The sequence below is a fragment of the Ceratotherium simum genome, chromosome 13, assembly GCF_057802395.1.
Source record: "Ceratotherium simum simum isolate JZ-2026a chromosome 13, ASM5780239v1, whole genome shotgun sequence".
Classification (NCBI taxonomy): Eukaryota; Metazoa; Chordata; class Mammalia; order Perissodactyla; family Rhinocerotidae; genus Ceratotherium; species Ceratotherium simum.
This window is the reverse complement of record NC_141912.1, coordinates 42,892,210-42,908,478: the sequence shown is the minus strand read 5'-3', so window position 1 is coordinate 42,908,478 and position 16,269 is coordinate 42,892,210. Positions and strand designations below refer to the sequence as shown.

The 16,269-nt window shown below is 52.5% G+C and overlaps 1 protein-coding gene across 1 annotated transcript in view; it reads left to right on the top strand.

Moving 5' to 3' along the window:
• C13H6orf132 (chromosome 13 C6orf132 homolog) overlaps positions 1-16,269 on the top strand; it is a 33,692-nt gene that overhangs the window by 7,014 nt on the left and 10,409 nt on the right. The window contains exon 2 of the mRNA XM_087438590.1: positions 3,851-3,957. Within this exon, the coding sequence (XP_087294716.1) occupies positions 3,851-3,957 (107 nt within the window). The remainder of the gene's footprint in view (positions 1-3,850; positions 3,958-16,269) is intronic.

Here is a 16,269-nt window from a genome sequence, read left to right as displayed (position 1 = left end):
CAGAAAGTGGATTTCATTTGGGGAGAAATTGGGATTATTTGAACGATCAGGTTTGGGTGAATGGAGGTAGACCTGGATCTCCTCCTGTTTTATCACTGTGTCATTTTTAGATGAATTTGCCAGACAGAGAGGCTTGTATCTTGACAGGGCTGTGGTCCACCTGGGCCCCAGGCTCTGCTCAGAACCTGTTTCTCCATCTCCCAAGGTTTCCTAGGTGCTGGAATTGCTCCAGGGGTTTCCTGGAGGTGCCCTCTTCTCTTTCTCTGGAAGCTTCTGAGTCCACGGTGGCTCTCCACTTTCCTGCCTTCTGAATCCCACTGGGATGTTCCTCCACTGCCTCTCTGGTCCATGTGGCAAGCTCAAAACCTCTGAGATCTCCAAGAGCTCTTCCAGTGGGAAAGGGATCAGGTGAAAAGGCAGACACAGAGGGAGTTTCCAGGTTTCAGGGTGGACGTGATGCTAGGATAGGTCCCCTCTTTGCTGATTGAGCGGTCTCATTGTATCCTCAGAGGGCAAAGTGTCCAGCCTCCTCTCCCTCACCCCTTCACCTCCTCACTTTCCCTTCCTCCCTGAAGAGATGGCCTGGCCCTCCTTTATCGCCTCCACTGAGGAGGGGGCTGCTTCTCAGGAAGGCCCATTCTAGCATCCCTGACACTGTGATCTGAGCCAAGTTCACTTACCTCCATAGGAAAATCCCCCTGGTTGGACTCTATTGTCTTTCTGTTTAGTTTTGGACCTTCACCTTGAGGCTCAGAAAGCCCCGGCCCTGGCCTTAAGCCCTTGGAGGACCTAGCTTATGGTAGGGGCCACACTTGCCTCACCTGCTGGCGTGCCTTGACCGATCGGGAACTGAGCCCAGGTATGAGGGGCCCAGGTAAAGCCTGTCACACCTCTAGCCACACCTCTTTTTCTTTTGCTTAAAACAACATACATTTATTATCTTACAGTTCTGTAGATCAGAAGTCTGATACTGGTCTTTACTGAGCTAAAATTAAAGTGTCAGCACGATTCTGTTCTTCTCTGGAGGTTCTAGGGGTGAATCGGTTTTTTCACCTTTTCTAGCTTCTAGAGGCTGCCTGCATTCCTTGGCTCATGGTCCCCTGTCATCTTCAAAGCCAGTGATGGCCAGTGGAGTCTTTCTCACATCACACCACCCTGCCTCTGCTCCACCGTCACATTTCCTTCCCTGAGTCCCAGCCACACCTCTTAGAACTGGGAAATCAAACTGGATTTCCAAGAGGTGCCCCAGTGAGGAGGGAGGAAACCCCTGCCTCAGCCACAGCTGCTCCCCTTCCATAGGTTGTCCAGAGAAGGACTGTATTCTTAGAGAGGTTCCCCTGCTGAAAACAACCACGAACCAACCAACGAGATAACAAACAGTGCCTCGGAGTCATGGCTGAGTCAAGGAATCTGTGAGGTATTTAGAGCGTCCACATGAGTGTCAGCTGGCCCTGGCTCAGATCTGGCTCTGTCCTGACCTATGCATGGCCTTGGGCAGGCTGCTCCACCTCCCACCCCTCCCCAGTGCTGCTCCTTGGCTAGAACAGAGCCTCCCTTTCCCTCAAAGAGCCCCCCTGCCCCTCGAACCCCCATTCTCCCATCCACGTCCTGTAAATGGCGGGATTAGGATTCCAGGCTTTGGGAGCAGCACGTGTAATGGTTTAGAGATCAGCCCTGGAGCAGAGAACCTGGCTTCGCCGTTTACTTTGAGGCTTTGGGCAAATTATTTGACCTCTCTGTGCCTCAGTTTCCTCATCTGTAAAGCGGGGATAATGATTGTACCAACTGCATGGGGCTGTTTTGAGAATTAAATGAATCAATAATGTATAAGATGCCCAGAACAGTGCCTGGTCCATTGAAATTGCTCAGAAAATTTTACCTATTATATTATTACTACTATTATAGTGACCACTTTGCCAGGTTGCTCGCTTCTAAAGCTCCTAGGCACACAAAAATAGTAGCCATTAATATCCTGACAACTCAGCTGTAGAAAGGAGGCGCCCTAGACCCCAACGCTAGTGCAGAGAGTAAATGAAATAATTAGAGAGATGGTCTGCCCAGGAGCCGCCTCTCTCGCAGTCCCAGTGTTAATCCCCGCGCCACGCCCAGTCCTGTTAAGGGCCCTGCAGCCATATCGCATCAGATCTAGGACCTTGATGTCCAAACAGAACTATCTAGGGAATGTCCCAGGAGATCCTGGCGTCAACACGCAGCCTCTTGGAAGCCAGGGAGAATCAGGTGGGCTTTAGTGGTAGCCACTGGGTGTGTCCAGTTAGCTCTAGTTTTCTTGTTTCTGATTGGGCCACATCTGCACTCTTATAACTCCTCCCTCTCCCTCCCAGCCCCGCCCCCTGGCGTCTTGGGCTACAGCAGCAGGCGCGGGCGCGGGGGAGCCTGGCCGCCAGGACTGGGGAATCACGCTTGCTGTGAGCGCGCGGGCAGGGCAGCGCTGGGATCTCGAGTCCCCCGGGATGTGTGGAGCATACGGAGAGCTCGCCGTTTTGGCCCCTCTTGAGAGGTGGAGAATCTTGAATGACCAGCCGACCCTCTGCCTGGTAGAACAGCTCACAAAGGCTTCTGCGTCCAGTTCCCGGGGTGCTCCCAGGAGCCTCATGTCACGTTCAGGGCCCAGATTCTCAATATCTACAGGGCCGTGGCTGTAGGTGCAGGAATGTGGGGGGAATGTATACTGATCCCAGGACCTTCCTGACAAGCCCAGTCTCTTTTGAATAAATCATTTGGCTTTCTTGCAATTTTCTCCTAAAGTCATGTGCAACCGGAAAAGTCATCACAATTTGTTCAATGTTTTGGTTAGTAGGATTCTGGTTAATTGAAAATTTGACCTTTCTTCTCTTTCCCCTCTGGCTATAGAGGAGGAGAAAGTCCCTCATGCCTTATTAAATGGATGAAAGCCCTCCTTGAGTTCTTATCAATGTGGGTTAAATGTCATGAGGGAGATTGGTTGAGAAAGTGAGAATTGCTCCTCACACTCTCCCCATTACTGTAGAAACAGCCCCTAGCACAGGCCCAGTTGCTGGAGGAAGAGGAAGGTCCTTCATATCATCTTCCTACAGGGGAAGGGACCGTGTTTGTTGAGCACTTACTATGTGAAGGCCACACTTATTCCTCATAACAGTCCTACAAGGTTGCCACCATCATCACTCCCATTGTACACATGGGAAAACTGAGGCCCAGAGAGGTTAAGCAACACGGTCAGTGGCAGAGCTGGGATTTGTACTATGTCACATGGACCCTACTGTCCTGCTCTTTCTGCTCTGCCCTCAAGGGCACATCAGAGCCGTGCACACAACCATTAATGGTTTGGGGGCTCAGGGAATCTCCATTTAGAGGAGTCCAGAAGGTGGCGTCTGGGCCACTGGGGGCAGCAGGTGACCTCATCTGCTCTGCTTGTTCCAGATTAGAAATTCAAACACTTGAGAGAAAAGCCAACTTGTTTTCCCCCTTCTCTCAGAGATAAGCTTTAGCCAGGGGCCTCGGCCAAGCTCTCAGGGCCCCAGAAGGAAGTACAACTCGTGGTGGGAATAAAGGCTCAAGACCTGTAGGGGGTGGATCAGGAGGGAGATGGCTGCTGGGGGCTGAAAGCCCCAAGAACACTGGGGAGGCCCCAAGAAACCGCCCCCTGGAGTCCCTCCTAATCCCGCCTCAGTGGGCCCATTGGCACACACCCCATCCGTAGGACCTAGTTACGTAAGAGGTGCTGAGCTGAGTCAAACAGCAGCCAACTGCAGGGCCTGGTTTTCCTTCCTGGGAACTGCAGGGCAGATCGAAATCAGCTGGCCACATGCCTTTGCTCTCCAGCTCATGGTCTCCCTTCGCTTGTCTCCTCTAGATGGGATCTATTACGGAGACAATCGATTTGACTCTGTGAGTGAATCAGGAACGGCCACACTGAAAGCTCGCCCAAGAGTCCGGCCCCTGCTGACCTTCCTTCCGCTGGTGAGTACGGTTCTGCTCTGAGGTCTGAGGGTCTGGTCTGGATGGGCCACCTTGGCTGCCACAGAGGAGGCAGCCCCACCTGCCCTGGCCCAAGTGGACATCAGCCTTACCCTGTGTCCATTCCCTTCCTTCCTGATGCCAACCCAGGGCGGCTACTGGGAGGAGGCATGGCTGAGGCTCATGGCAGGAAGCCTGGGATTAGGGATGTCAGCTCCTCCAGGGTGAAACCCAAGGAGAGGTTATGGGGAACTTGTGTGTAGTGACAATGCAGCAGTGGTACCTCCAGCTAAGCAGGATTCATGTTCCACAATCACTGATGGCTGCCTGCTCCATGCCAGGCCTGCATTGGATGCTGGAATTCAGAGATGGCTGAGCCAGCATTGCTGCTCTCAAGGAGTTCCCTGCCCAGTGCAGAGGACGAGTGAGTAAACAGACTGTTAGAACATAGGCCAGAGCAGGGGCAGCCAATCCAGCCACAGGGGGTGGTCAAGGAGGGCTTCCCGGAAGAGGTGACACCTGAACTGTCTCATGTGACAAATAGCAGTGACCTTTGGGAGAAGGGCATTTGGGACAGATTTGTTTGTGGGTCTGAAATTACAGGAAACTCCCCTCTGCACCCTGTGGTTGGGCTTTTGTTGTTTGACAAGAGAGAGACTCAAAACAACTGCTCTGTGACTGGTTCTATTTATGTGATGAGAGTTCCCGGGTTTTCTGGGACAGTCTAGACCAGCGCTGTCCAATAGAAATATCACGTGAGCCTCAAGTGTAATTTTAAATTTCCTAGTACCTACATTAAAAGTAAAAAGAAATGGGTAAAATTAGTCAAAAGATTATTTCAACATTTAATCAATATAAAAAGTACTAATGAGATGTTTTACCTTCTTTTTTTCATACTAAGTCTCCAAAATCTGGTGTGCCACACTTAGAGCACGCACATCCCACTTCTGACTAGTGACATTTCAAGTGCTCAACAGCCACTGTGGCCAGGGGCTACCATATTGGGCAGCCTAGAGCTAGAGCCTAAACAGTCAGCCCCATAAATTCTAGGTTCACTCTGGTCTGTCAAACCTGGGTCTTGGTTGGGACAATACTGTCACTGGGGTCATGGCCTCCTCATACCTCCGTGATGATCTGTGCTGCCTACACTTACGAAGTCTGAGTTCTAATCCTGGTCTGAGTTCTCAGGGGCCTGTTAGACCTGATGGCACCCCATGCCTTGGTCCTGGGCACCTGCCAGCACTGCCTGGCACAGCCACCTCCCTCTCTCCATCACCAGTTTTTTCTGATTTGTCCAACCTCACCAACCAGACCCTGAGGTTCTAGATGGAGAGACCGAGTCTTACGTTCTCCTTGCTGCACCCCCAAGTCTGTGAGCGCACAGACTTCTGGGAATACAACTTTAAATAATTTATCTTCTGCTTATAAAAGCAATTCATGAACGTTATAGACAAATGTAGAAAGTACAACACCAACAACAAAAGAGTATAAAGCAAATGAGTCAGTCCCTAACTTTGTTTCCAGAGATGCATAAAACTGTAACAGGGGTCGTTGCACCCACAAATGCAGATGAAATAATTTTGAGATTTTCATTGCTGGAAATGAATTAGATTTTCTCCCTTCACCTACCCCCAACACACACACAAGGAATTACAGTGGTCTGGGCCCAGGGCTGACACATCCACACCTGTTGTGGTTGTTAAAATATTGAAATAAATGGCTGTTGCCCCTTGACTGGCTCTTGCTGTCCTGGCCCCTCCCTCAGACCTGAACCAGCAACTAAAGAGTTAATGCAGCACAGCTGAGTCTGTTAATAACTGTATTATTACAATAACTGTATTATGTCCTGTATCCCCCCACACACACTTTGGGCCCCTTCAGTAATCAGGGGTCTCCCAGCCTTTCTGCTCTCCTCACTTCTGGTTTCGGCCCTCTGGTTTGGATCTGGTCTGCGCCAGCCAGGGCATGACTCTGGGGCTGCGCAGACCCCAGGCAGGCTGGGCAGAAGACTCGGTGGGCCACTGAAGTGGGCCGGGCTGGCTGGTGAGGCCTGGAGTTCCGAGACTGCTTTTTGGGAGCAGTCTTTCTGAGCAAGCCTCAGAGCCAGTCCTAGGTGATGGGGGCTTCTCCCCAACAAACTCATGCCCCCTCACTGGTGAGGGCGAGAGAATGAATGCACCGTGAACTGACAACTGAAAGGGGCCTCCTCCAGAAGGGGGAAGTTCAGCCCATGCCTTCATGCCGGCTGAGCGGGGAAAGGCAGGTGGAGTAGCTCGTTAGGTCCTGTCCAGCGGCACGGCCGTGCGACCATGGCTAGCACGTATGGAGCACTTACTGTGTGTCAGGCAGCGTCTCGAGTGCCTCGCATATGTTAACAGAGTCAACGAGCCACCTTATTGCGAAGATGCTGTCATTAATCCCCACTTTACAGATGGAGAAATGGAAGCACAGAATGGGGCAGTAACTTGCTTAAGGTCACGCAGCTTGTAAGTGGCAGAGCTGAGATTGGAACCCTGGTAGCCAGGCTCCAGAGTCCCAGTTCTGTTCAGGCCATCCTACTCTCCCCTCCACCCACTACCTAGAAGCTTTTTTCTTCCCTCCCAGAACCAGCCTGCAGAACCACCTGCATCTCCCTTGTCAGCCTCTCTGAACCCCTGTCCAGCAGCCGGGGCCTGCTGCCCACCAGGGTCTCTTGCCTCTTTGGGGTCATAGACCCCTTTGAGACTGTGATGAAGCTTTGGGCCACGTGCACACAATTTTGCTTATAGTTTCAGCAGAGGGCTCTCAGGCCCCCAGAAGCCCACCTATGATGTGCCTTTAGATTAGGTTCCTTTGGTACTACGGCCTGTATCCTGGGGACATCTCTGCTCCTGACTCAGGTCACAAGGTACAGAGCAGCCCCAGCATCCTTCTTCCCCTGCTCCTGGGTTGAGGGGAATCCGAATCCTCTCCCTTAGGCTCTGGGCAGGTTCTTTGTTGTCTTCCAGCTGGGGCTAGGGGAATGAGAACCAGGAGGACAGAACTCCATGTGGGTGTGGATTCACACACAGACATACACATGCAGTCCCACCGAGTCAGGGTGGGTGGGGAGCTGGGCTGGTGCCCAAGCCCTGCATGACTCTGTCCTAGCCAGCAGGGCCTCGCCCCTCCCTGTCCTCCCTTCCCACGCTCAGAGGGCACCTCCTGGGCCAGGCCACCCTGGGGCAGGGGAGGCACATGGCAGCAGTGTCAGAGAAGCCAGGTGACAGGCCCATGCTCTTCCTTGAGCTCTGTCTGGGTCTGGGCCGTCTTCTGAGAGCACCCCCACTGTCGGTACCCTACGTGAGCCTGCAAAGGGACGGGTGCAGGAGGGGAGGGCAAGATGAGGCGGGAGAGGGTAATGCAGGTGCTTCTGCCCCCTCCCTGGAGCTTCCTCACTCTGTTTAAGGTGAAAGTGCAGAGGACTAAGACATACTTTCTCAGGTAGCCAGCAGCCATAGGCCAATTATGAAAAGGACATTGGGATCCCTCAGTGACTGGGATGGGACCCGGATTGATCCTCTGGTAACTGGCACCAGTCCTGGCTCTCCCTCTGGGCTGCGGGGAGGCTGGGGGCCTGGCCTTTCCTCTCCCTGGGCCTCTGGCTCCTCACCCATCTGTGGGGGTTACACCGGACCGTCCTCCAGGGTCTCTCCAGCTGTGACTTTCTGTGATAAAATAACTCCCGAGGGAGGGGTGGAGGATGGGGTCAGCTCTCTAGAGGCCCCCCGAGAAGCCAGGCCCCTCACGAGACCTCCCTGAGCTCTGCTTCCACCTCTGAAAAGGGGGGCTTTCCAGCCACCAGGGCCGCCCCACTTTCTGCTCCGAGATCCCTGAGGAACTGGGTCAGAATCACCACACTTTCAGAGCTGGGAAGGACTTGGCGCCCATCAGGACAAGAAAACTGAGGCCCAGGAGGGGAGGGTCCTCCGGGTCACATAGCTCAGGACAGGCAGAGGCAGGACTCAAGCCTGGTCTCCTCCTCCCAATCCAGTCCTGTCTACACCACTGTGGGCCTGGGCTGGGTGGGGCAAGGATCCTTTCTCCCCACTTACTTCTGCCTCCAAGGGGAAGCCAGGCCCAGAGCTCAAGCCAGAGCCTGTCCCCAGCTTTCGAGAGTGGCTAGAACAGCTGGTCGTGGGAAGGTTGTCCTTCTCTCTGGGGCTCCCTCTTGCCCTCCCTTCTCAATCAAACCATCTGCAGGGTGATGCATATGAGGAATTAAAAATTAAATGTCAATGTGGCAAATATGGGGAAACTGGCTGGACAGGTCCCCAGGGATGCCCCGGGCGTGAGAGCTGCTTGGGTCACCCCACCCTCGGAGTCAGGCAAGCCTGGCTGTGCCTGGGGAGGTGTCAGGCTGGGCTTGGGGCAGGAAGCCCATGTGCTCTGGACCCCACCCTCTATTCCTTGGCTGCCTGGAAGCTCAAAGAAGCAACCCAAGTCAGCTGGATTTCTCCTTTCCACTCCACCCGCCCCCGCCTCCCTCATATGAGCTCATCTCTGACCTTGAGGCCCAGGCTCCTTTTGGGATTGGAGTTTGAGCTCCTTAGGGTGAGCCGGGCAGGAGAGTCATCACTGACTTGTGAGTGATTCATGCGGCTGACGTTGGCTAGAAGGGAGCTCCATGTGTTCCCGTGGGGGGTGGGTGGCAGAGGCCTGAGCTCCCACTCCCACATAGCCCACCCCCTCCTCCACCCACCCAGCTCCTTCCCTCATAGTGAGGGCCTCAGCCTGCACCTCCAGAGCTCCATCCACACCCTCGTCCTTACCCACAAACAGCCACCCCGTGAGCTCAGGGATGGGCACCCCTAGCTCAGGCTGCCCTCAGGAGGTCTGACCAGGAAAGATGCTCTAGAGGTGGGCTCAGCGCCATTTAAGGCGGGGATTCTAGGGGCCTTGGTGCCTGGAGCAGGGTCGTGAAGGGAGTCATGTGGGCTCTGAGAACATGTCCCGTTGACCCCATGGACTCTGTCCTGTAGGGAACCAGAGCAGGCCCTCCATAGCACAGAGTCCAGGACAGGGCCCTGGTAGCTGGGGTCTAAGAGTGGTTCTGGGATGGCAGGCAGGGCCAGAGGAAGATGGCCTCATTGGTGGAATCTTCTCTGGCCCCCAGGAGAGGGTATGAGCTGTGGCAGATGGTGGAGGCTGGGGAGGGGGAAGTAATCGAGCTCTTTTTTAAAATGCTCACTGGTTCCCAATTTCAGGGAAGCTGTTCTGTGGGGAACACACCGCCCCTGCCCTCACACTGCCCCCTCAAAGCCAGGAAGACAACTGGCTGGGCTTCATCCCGCTGCGGACATTGGGTGCCTAGAGGGGTGTTCTTGTGGCTGTCACTCTGGGGTCCCATCCCCTGCTCCCCCAGCCTACAGTGGTGCCCCCAACCATGCCCGGCTCTAGCTCAGGGTCATCTCCCTTACCCCCTGCAGCTTCACACCCCACACTGAGGTGCTCCAACCAGGCTCCAGGAAGAATCTGGTGAGGAGGTTTGCATTTCACGATGCGTAGCTAAGACTCAGAGCTGGCCCGTGTCCAAGGTCAACCATGTGTTGCCCATTGGCCCGGCCCTGGGTGACCCACCCTTGGGGTTTGGCTGGGTTTTGAGGAATCCCAGGCATGAGGATGTGTATGTCCCAGGCATGAGGAGGCCAAGGGGGCAGGGCTGGAGCCATGCGCAGGGTGAGCCCTGTCCCCCTGAGCCCTTGATGGTGCAGCAGGGGGCTAGCAACAGGCTCTGACCCCTAAAACTTTAAGGAGGAAATAACTTCATCCTCGAATAGTGAGGGTTTTCCTGCCTTCCTCCTTCCTTCCCTTCCTTCCTCCTTCTCTTCAACTCTGAAAGGTTTGTAGTCAAAAGGGCAGTAGGGAATTCCCAGCGACCTGACTCTGACCATGGGGAAGCACCTGTCTCTTCAGATGGAACCAGACAGACACACCCTGAGGGCTGTGCCCAGAGCAGAGTGTCCAAGGCCTTGGGCTACTGCTAACCCCTGAGCCCTGTTGGGACCTGAGAGAGTAGAGCCCAGGAGAAATTGAAGCCTTTCTTGAGCATTAACTCTGCAGGATCTCTTTAGGTGTGCAGCGGCCTCCAGTGTCACAGCAAACCCAAGGGAGGTGAGATCATGCCCATTTTACAGATGAGAAAACTGAGCCTCAGAAATCGAGGGAAGGGCACACTTATTGAGCACTGACTGTGTCAGAGACTGTCTTTGATTGCTTTGAAATGATAGAATTAATTCAAGATTGCAGATCTGGTCTGCCTGACTCCGAAGTTCATGGTCTTTCTACTTGATCACAAGAATTTTTTAAAATTACTATTGTATTGGGTGTTTTTTTAATTATGAAGGAAACAGAAGTTCATTGTTAAAAACCGAGAAATAGAGATAAGTATAAGGAAGGAGATAAATATAAATATTCTTGGAATGGTACTCCCCGCCCTCATCCTTCCCCCACACTGATCATTACTGAGTAACTTTTCAATATACTAATTCATGATGGTTTTTAAAGGGCTTCTTAACTGAGCTGGGGAGCTGGCTTGCCCTGCTGTATGAGGTGAGGGAGGTGACCAGTGATCTTGGCTTCTGGGCGTTGTCCAGGTGTGGGGACCAGGAAGGGCTGGGGCCTGGTTTCATGTGGAGTGCCCCACCTGGCAGCGCCAGGGCTGGACTCTGCCCCAGGCGATGAGCAAGGGCTGCTCTGCAGCAGCAGTGCAGGGAGGGGGAGTGGCCGTGGCCGGGGCTGGCTGCTGGCTGCCCGCTGGCCTGAGGAGGGAGAAGGCAGGCACCAGTGGGCTGGTCCAGCAGAGGCAGCTCAATGCTCATTTGCATGTTGATGCTCATGTGCATGTTGATGCTCATTTGCATGTTCTCTGCTGTTTCATTGCCCACAGGTTGGGGCTCTGTGTCTTGATGTGGGAGGGATGTGGGGATGCCACCCTCAAAGGGCCACACCCCTCTCCCCTGAGTATGTTTGAGACGCACTGCAATCCCTGTGGGCAGCCCCCTGGGGCCCCGGGGTCTGTCATTTTCTGGGGGTGAGCGCGCCGAGGGTGGGGCAGTGTACAGGTGGAGCACAGCCAGCTCCCCTTCTGACCGCAGCATTCGGAGTCCCATGTCTGAGGTCAGCAGTGACCCCCCCCAAGCCCAGTCCTGCCTGCTTGGCCTCACCTTGTGGCGCCTGGAAAAGCAGCTTCACGGACTCCTCCCTCCTAGCTCTCCTCCTCCTTTACCCCTCCTGCCCCTTCCCCTCGCTGGAGGCAGAGAACTATCCAAAAACAACAGCAGACATCTGTCCCAACACCCTGTCATCAGGGGGTGGCCCCGAGTGTCCAGGCCGCCGCCCACATGGCGTAGGTGAGCCGAGTCACAGATGGGATACCTTATGGGCCTGGACTCACAGAACTGTGGTTGAAGGGACCCTTAGAGAAGAGGCAGGGAGGCCCAGAGAGAGAAGTGACTTTGCTCCGAGTCCGTTGGTGGTGGTGCTGGTGCCAGAACACAGGTTTTCCACCTCTCTGTCCTCTATTCTTTTTACCTCTCATTCACTCATCCAGGAATTTATTCACTCAGCAAACATTTGCTGAGCTGCCCACTCTGTGCCAGGCATGGACAAGAGTCAGCCGTCACCCGACCCACGGTAGGCTGGGCTGGGGCAGCAGAGACCACATTCATCCCCAATAGGCTTGATTTGTGCTGGAGAAAGAGTGCGAGGACGAATACTGTAGAGGCAAAGAGAGCAGGCTCTGGGGTTCCAACATCGGTCCTGCCACTGACTAGCTATGTGACCGTGGGCAATGTACTAGCCTCTCTGTGCCTCACTTTCCTCTTCCATAAAAGAAAAACAACCTGCCTCTAAGGGTTACTATGAGGACTAAGTGGCTTTGCTACATGTGAAGTACTCAGAATGGTGCCTAGCACATAGTAGGCACCTGTGTAATAATAACGCACACAGGGTGAGGAACACACAGGGAAGAGAAAGTAACTCCCGCTGGGTTGCCAAGGAGGGCTTCATGGATGACGGGTGTTTAATCTGGGGTTTAAAGGATAAGTAGGAGTTTGCTGGGTGAAGAAGCGTATCCTAGGCAGAGTAAGAACAAGAGCAAAGCTGTGGAGGCCACAGAAGATGTGGGAATGAATCCCAAGCAACTGTAGAGGTTCTCGACAGTGGGGAGGGAGGCGTAGCCAAGTCATCTAGGGCCTTTTTCAAGCTGCTCACCCACCCCCAAACCTCCAAACACTCCCTCCAGTGGTCTCTCTGCCCCACTGAGGGTCCCTACTGCAAGGAGCCTACTTGCTCATGAGTGAGTCAGGTCCTCAGGTACACCGGGGTGGGAAGAAGACAGACCCACTAGTTGGAGCGCAAGGTTTGTGGAGTGGGTGGGGAGAAGATGGCAGGAGCTGCAGAGGGAACAGCTTATGAAAGGTCTCGAATGCCATGTGGAGGTGTTTGGATTTCATCCTCTGGACCAACGGAAGGATTCTGAGCACGGAAGTGCCCTGTTCTGAGATGCATTCTAGAAAGAACATCCTGGTGTCAGATTTGAAGAATGGAGTGAGGCAGAGGCCGGGGAAGTATCTGGAGATGATGGCAGTAGTCTGTCTGTCTGGGTAAGAGACAGTGAGGACTGAACTTGAGGGGTGGCAGGAAGGGAGGGCCTCAGCAGGTGCCTGGCAGAACTGGGTGACAAGCTGGGTGTATGGATGATGACCGGGTGTCTGGAAAGACGGTGATATAGAACTAGCTGTGGGTCTTTGGGCAAGTCACTTAACCTCTCTGTGCCTCAGTTTCCTCATCTATAAAATGGAGGTAGCAATAATAGCACCTATCTCATCAGGTTGTTGTGAAAAGCAAATGAGTTAAGAGATGGAAGGTGCAGAAAGAGTACCTGGAACAGAGTAAGTGCTGGAAAAGTAGCAGCTCTTGTTATTGTTAAGGGGAGTCTTGGGGTGGGGGAAGTAGGGGATGGGAAGTGCTGGTGTCCAGTGGATGGATAAGCTCCAAGTCTCCCTCAACACTTTCCCTTTTGATAGTCTTGTCTTTTGTTTGTTTTGTTTAACATTTTTTGTTAAAGATTTTTTTTTTTTTTTTAAAGATTTTATTTATTCATTTTTTTCCCCCCAAAGCCCCAGCAGATAGTTGTATGTCATAGGTTCACATCCTTCTAGTTGCTGTACGTGGGACTCGGCCTCGCGCTGGACGGAGAAGTGGTGCCTTGGGGCGCGCCCGGGATCCGAACCCAGGCCGCCAGCATCAGAGCGCGCGCACTTAACCGCTAAGCCACAGAGCCGGCCCAGTTTAACATTTTTTAATTGTAAGATACACATAACATAAAATTTACCATTTTAACCATTTTCTTTTTCTTTTTTTTTTGAGGAAGATCGGCCCTGAGCTAACCTCTGCCAATCCTCCTCTTTTTGCTGAGGAAGACTGGCCGTGGGCTAACATCCAGGCGCATCTTCCTCTACTTTATATGGGACGCCGCCACAGCATGGCTTACCAAGTGGTGCCTCGGTGCGCGACTGGGATCCGAACCGGCGAACCCCAGGCCACTGCAGCGGAGCGCGCGCACTTAACCGTTTGCGCCACCGGCCCGGCCCCCCATTTTAACCATTTTAAAATGTACCGTTCAGTGTCATTAAGTAACTTTTTCTTTTTAACCCATCCTAACGTGAGAAAAGTTGCAGGAATAGTACAAAGAACTGTCTAGAGCCTTCACCCAGAGTCACCGGATTTTGCCACATTCCCTTTATTTACTGCCCCCTCCCGTGATATATACATATTGTTTCTTCCTGACCCATTGAAGTGTAAGTTGAGACATTGAGTCTCTTTACTCCTAAATACCTCAGTGTGCGTTACCTAAGAACAGAGACATTCTCTGCACAGTTATCAAATTCAGGAATTTAATATTGATGCGATACTATTATCGAATGCACCGTTTACATTCAATTATTGCAAATTGTCCTATTGATGTCCTTCATGGCACATCCCACTCCCTGATCCCAGGATCCAATCTAGGATCTTGCATTGCATTTTGGTGTCACCTCCAAGCCCTCCTCTTCCCAGGGCTTTTCCTCAGTTCTCTGAGGCCAAGGGAGGCAGGTTAGGGAATTCGGCACCCATGGCAACGGACACTACCGTCATCTGTGCATTTGCACACTGAAATATGTCACCAGCCAAGCAGTGCACTCGATGCCAGCTGCCTGGGTCTCCGTGGAGAGTGAGGGGAGCTCACCTTCTGGGTCTGTTTTTCTGGGACTAAGATGAAAACAAGTTTGTATTTGCCCTCTCTGAATACACACAAGTGGAAGGGGCAACTAAGTGAGCCCCCGGAGCCTGTGTGGGTGTGAGTGGGAAGGAGCGGGGCCAGCTGGGGCTTGGAGATACGGGGTTCTGTTCAGTTCAGTCCTAAGAGCTCCCGAAGGGATAAGGCTGGACTTTAGGACCCGCCCCAAGCATGGTGGACGATGGAGTGCCACAGCACCTCAAGCACTGCGGTGAAGTGGTGGGTGCGTCCTGGGACCCCCTTGTGTCGGGGGGGACCTGCAAAGTGTGACCTTTGCCTGGGCTGCTCTTCCAAGGGTGCTCAGGAGACAGACTTCCATCCTGTGGTCTTGGGAGTCTAATGCTTTCAGAGTTCTTTAAGATCAAAGGGTGGCTGGCAGTATTACTCTGGTCCATAAAGTCTGTCCACCTTCCTCCTGCACACGTAATTCGACTGGAACACTCGGGGTGACCCAGACGGCACTTCTAGGATTCCAGGCAGCGTAGCTTTGATTGTTCACAATTTTTTTACCTTTGTTGTGAAGAGGACTGGAAGACATACCCTTCAACTAGCACTGGTTTCCTGGGTTAGGAATATTATCTCATTTGATCCTCATAATGGCCCTGCAAAGTAGGAACTATTATCATCGTTTCATAAGTGAAGAAAATGGGTCTCAGTGATTTGTAAAAGAGGTAAGTGGGAGGCCTAGGTTTGCGCCCTGGCTCTGTTAAGAGATTTGAGATAACACAGATAAAGCTCTTAGTACAGTGCTGGCACACAGTGGATGCATAATTGATAGTTTAACATCACCGTCCCATCCCACATCGCCACTGCTGATCCACCATCACACCGCTGGCAAAATTCAGAGCATGAATTTTGATGCTAAGACTTTTGATGCTAAGTCCCCATGTCTTTCTACTTTCCAATTATGTTCAAAAGAATAATCAGAGATCTCAGCCCTGGCTTTTGAAGGCCTGGCCTCCATCTCATCAAAATCAGAGTGTATATCCTTCATGGAGGTTATTAGACAATCAGTCGTGTGCGTGTGTATGCTACACCTCAGAATGTCTTGGGAGACACTCCTCGGGTGGGCTGGTCCCTATCCTTGCCCCTGATGCATAATCACTGGATTTGAGAGATGTTAAGAGTGTCTGTTGGCCATGTGAATCAAGTAGAGACAGGAAAAAAGACTAGATGTGGGCTCAAGGCCATTCCAGCTTCAGAATTCTTTAAGAACAAGAAGGTGAGTTGTTTGTTGCCCCCAAATGACCAAAGAGTAATCTGAGATTGCCCTTGGTAACCCAGGGCCTTGGGAATATTTCTGAAACACCTACCTTGAATCCCCGTTCTTATATATGAAGCCATTAAGCCTAGAGGGGTAGCCCTGTCAGCCCATCAGGAGTAAAAGTTGGCTTACCACGTGTCCAGCTTTGGGGCATTCACGTAAGACATGGTCCCTGGGCTCCAGGGAGCAACCAGATCTCCTTGGAGGAACTAAGGGGAACATCTAGAGAGCAAACAAGAAGGCTGCTCTGTGGGGCTTGGCTGTGGGTTGCTCTGAACAGCAGCAGGTCAGTGTGGGCTGGTACAGACAAGGGACGGCTCCTTGGTAGCAACAGCGAACAATTAGAGGGCTTTTACTATATGCCGGGGGCCATCAAAGTGCTTTTTGTGTATTGCATCATTTAACGCTCACAACTTCCCTAGAATAAGTAGATTCTATTTTCATCACCATTTGACAGACAGGGAAACTGAGACACAGAGAGCTTAACTGGCACAGTCATACAGCTGGAATTCAAATCCAGGAAGTCTGGCTCTAAAGCCAGATGCTCTTAGCCCCTTCCTCCCTACTCTCCCCTGAGAGGGGCTCAGCTGATCCTTGAAGTATAAGAAGTTTTAGAGGAGCAAACTACTAAGGGGTGGGAGCTCACAGACCTGGTTTTGTAGTACTGGTTGTGTGACTTTAGACAACTTACCAAATGTTTCTGAGCTTCATTGTTCTCATCTGGCAAATGGGAATATCATCTTCTTCATAG